Here is a 3,528-nt window from a genome sequence, read left to right as displayed (position 1 = left end):
GAGCCCAAGCAGAACACACCCACAGGCCTAGGGACAATACTAGGCATCCCTTCCCCTCACTGCGGGTGAAGGTGAGCTCTACCTGCCCCCCTCCAAAGGTAGGGAATTTAGGGGTCCCCCAGTCCACTCAGTTCTACCTCTCATCTTTCCCCACTTGTGTACTTGTAAGTGGAAGTCATTTTCCCAGGTGAAAAATTTCCCCAGGTTGTATTCCATCAAAATCTCCCCACACACGTCATGTTCTTTCTTAATGCTGTCATGAGTGGAATCCCTCACCACCAGCATCAGCAGCAGAAATTTGGGGTTTAGCTATGAGAATCACCTCCATGAACATGAACAGCGTCCTCTTGAATTCAATAAACTGACCAGTGAAATGTTATCAAAAAAATACAGCCCTAACCGTGGGAAACAGCTGTGTGCACGAAGCTTGTGGTGGTCGAGTCATTAGGCGCAGGAGCCATGGAGCCACCTGCCTGCCTCTGTGTCCTGCCCTGTCATTGGCTCCCTGTCTGATGGTACTTTCCTGAGCAACAGAGATGGAGACAGCCCACCGGGGGCCACAGGAGAACAAGAGCAGAGCACAGATCTAGGAAGCGCTTAGAGCCTGCACAAGGTCGGAAGTGCTGTGCTGCCGCTGTGTGGGGCTGTTTCAGCGAAACCTGGGAGTGAACCCAAAGTGTAATAGCAGAATGACCAATGAAGTACATCCCCATAGCCATTTGAAATGAAAATCTGTTTATTTCAAAGTTAACATTTACTCTAAAACCATTGGGAAACAGTTTTGTTGTTGTTGTTGTTGTTGTTGAGACATATTCCCACCCTATGCCCTGAACAGAGTGCAATGGTGTCATAGCTCACTGCAACCTCAGACTCGGGCTGTGGGCATCCTGCTGCCTCAGCCTCCGGAAGCCGCTGGGATTACAGACACTCGCCGTGGTGCCCAGCTGGTGGTTTTTTGTTTTTTTTTTCAATGAGTTGGGGTCTCACTCAGGCAAGTCTCAGACTCCTAAGCTCAAGTAATTCTCCCTTCTCAGCCTTCCACAGTGGTGAGATTACGGCTTCCCACAGTGCTGAACCACCACGCCTGGCAGATTTTTACATTTTTGAGCTGATAAAGTTAGAGGAATGAATCCTTTTTCTTTTAGAACTTCATGAGTTGGACTAATGTTTGCTTAATAATGATTCTGGAATGGTCTTGTAAAACTTCCTGGTTTAAGACAGTTGCTATGTTTCGAATCCAGTTAACCCAACTCTGATGTGTCCCAGGTATTAACCATGGACCTGTAATAGCTGGTGTGATTGGCGCTCAGAAGCCGCAATATGATATCTGGGGCAACACCGTCAACGTGGCCAGTCGGATGGACAGCACAGGAGTCCTGGACAAAATACAGGTATGTGTCTGCACTATAGTCACTGGCGGTGACTCAGGAACCATAAATATGTATTATAATAATAAAGGTAATAATATATTAAGGCAAAGAAAAGAAAGTAAACCTTGAAATCTACTGAAATCTTTTTATTGGGGAAATGCTGTTTTTTTCATTGACTGTTAATGAAAACAACAACGAAATTCTAATAATATAAAGATGGTCACATCTGTGATAACAAATGATCCAGCAATGACCAGTGTGGCGGATGAAACCCTGATCACCGGGTGGGGTGTGGAGCCTCCTCTCCTGTTCCTTCTCCGGGTCCAGCACTGGAAAAGGGCTTTGCCAGCCAGAGGAGCCGTGAAACCAAGGCCAGGCATGACCCCACCTTCCTCTCTCAGGGAGCTGAGCTGGGAGGAGGGGGAGAGATGACAGAGAAGGTTCGTGAAGTGGCAGCTCTGGAATCCCCCAAGGAGGGGAAACCCCGACAAATCAAAAGCAATGATTGCAGAAAAATAAAATTATTCTGTATTAAGATTCCTATTATCATTAAATCAATAACCATGCTTAAAGTAACTGTAATTACAATAGATTTAATTGTAATTACAATTGTAATTACAATTGATTTAATAATATTTTAGGGAGAAGGTACTAAAAATCACTGAAAATAAGATAATAGGAAAATAGTCTGTTATTAGAACTGTGCTGAAAGTATTCTGAAGGCTGCAATAGAGCAGTGGCCGATCCAGGATGGAGAGTGACAGAATCCAAGGGGAACAGCAGAGAGGGGGAAGGGGAGGTGCGGAGATGGCGGACCTGTCTGCTGGAGTCATTCACACACCCTGCGCCGTGCCCCGCCCACATGCTGCCTTAGGCTCTGTGGCTAAAGCAGTGAGCACATCAGACTCGGCTCTGCCCATGCACAGTGCCTGCTGCATTGGAAATGATGGTCATCCATCAGTAGTCACAGCAGCGTTACTGCAAATGTGTCAATGCCGTCTGGAGAGGACTTCAGCTAGCCTGTGCCTAGGGAAGGCTTTAGAGAAGTGGACTCGTGGATGCTAGTGTGCTAGAGTGGGAATTAAAGACATACCTGTGAGCCCACCATTTTAGGAGATGTCACTTCACATCTGAGCTAACAGAGCAGGAGAAGTGAGGTCCAGGGTGCGTGCCCCAATCATTATGCGTGCCTCAGTCTTCCTGAGTGCAGTGAGATGGCACCAATGACAGCATTGGCAGGGAGGGAGGGATGCCCCTGCCAAAAACAAACTCTCCCACCTGCAGGCCGCCCCACGTCCACACCCACACCCTGAATATTCAGCAGATGCATAGTAGCTTTTAACATGCCTTACAACTCCCCCGAGCAGTTTCAAGGTAAGAATCACAAGCAATTTATGAAAGGCTGGTTGTGGAGAGTTCTCTCTCCTAGGGTCATAAATCCCGTGCAAGTCAGAGTTTAAAGTGAGTTTGGGCTCGTATGTGTCTCTAGAGGGTTGGGGCATCATAAAACTCCGTGCGACGTACTGCAGGTCAGCCGCCTGGACTGGCTCCATGCGCTCTGATCCAGGCAGGAAATCAGACTGGCTTTTGCCCAGCACAAGTGAACTGTGTGTGCAAGCCTGTGTGTGCTCCCAGCTTGGCAGCTGGGAAGTTCACATTCTGCTGGGTTTTCTTCTCCTGGGCGTGCAGCTCACTCTGGCCCTAGTAGACTCTCATTTCATTTTACGTGCGGGGAGGAAAGAAAGTGAGTTGCCAGGAAAAATAAAAAATGATGTGGAGACAATTAAAAAGCTTCCCCTGGGCCCGAGATGCCAGGTTCTTTTCATTAAAGAGCATTAAACTCCCAGTGTGTTCTCCAGCTTCAAAGTCGAAAGAACAGCACGGAAGGACAGAAGGCCCCCTCAGCAACCTGGCCAGTTTTTCTGGGCCCAGAGGAATAGTTGCAAGGTCGGTGCAGCCCCCTCAGCTTCGCTTGCTCCGTGGAGCGGATCCGCTGGTGGCTTGGTGTGACAGACACCAGTGGACAGTTCAAAATAACCAGTGAGATGAGAGCATCAGTCAACCACTAAGCGGAACAGTTAACCCCCGATGTGCCAAAAGGTTTGCCTGTGCTGTGTGTGGAAGGCAACAGGACAGATGGCTGGGGAGTTCTCTCCCC

General features: G+C 48.2%; 1 protein-coding gene across 1 annotated transcript in view; it reads left to right on the top strand.

Annotated features, from left to right (window-relative positions):
* ADCY2 (adenylate cyclase 2) overlaps positions 1-3,528 on the top strand; it is a 398,303-nt gene that overhangs the window by 392,184 nt on the left and 2,591 nt on the right. Inside the window, 1 exon segment of the mRNA XM_003789554.2 lies at positions 1,267-1,391. Coding sequence (XP_003789602.2) covers positions 1,267-1,391 — 125 coding nt within the window.

Source organism: Otolemur garnettii, unplaced genomic scaffold, assembly GCF_000181295.1.
Source record: "Otolemur garnettii isolate 467f Iridium unplaced genomic scaffold, OtoGar3 scaffold00033, whole genome shotgun sequence".
NCBI lineage: Eukaryota > Metazoa > Chordata > Mammalia > Primates > Galagidae > Otolemur > Otolemur garnettii.
The sequence above is the reverse complement of the archived record's forward strand: the minus strand, read 5'-3'. Positions and strand labels throughout refer to the sequence as shown.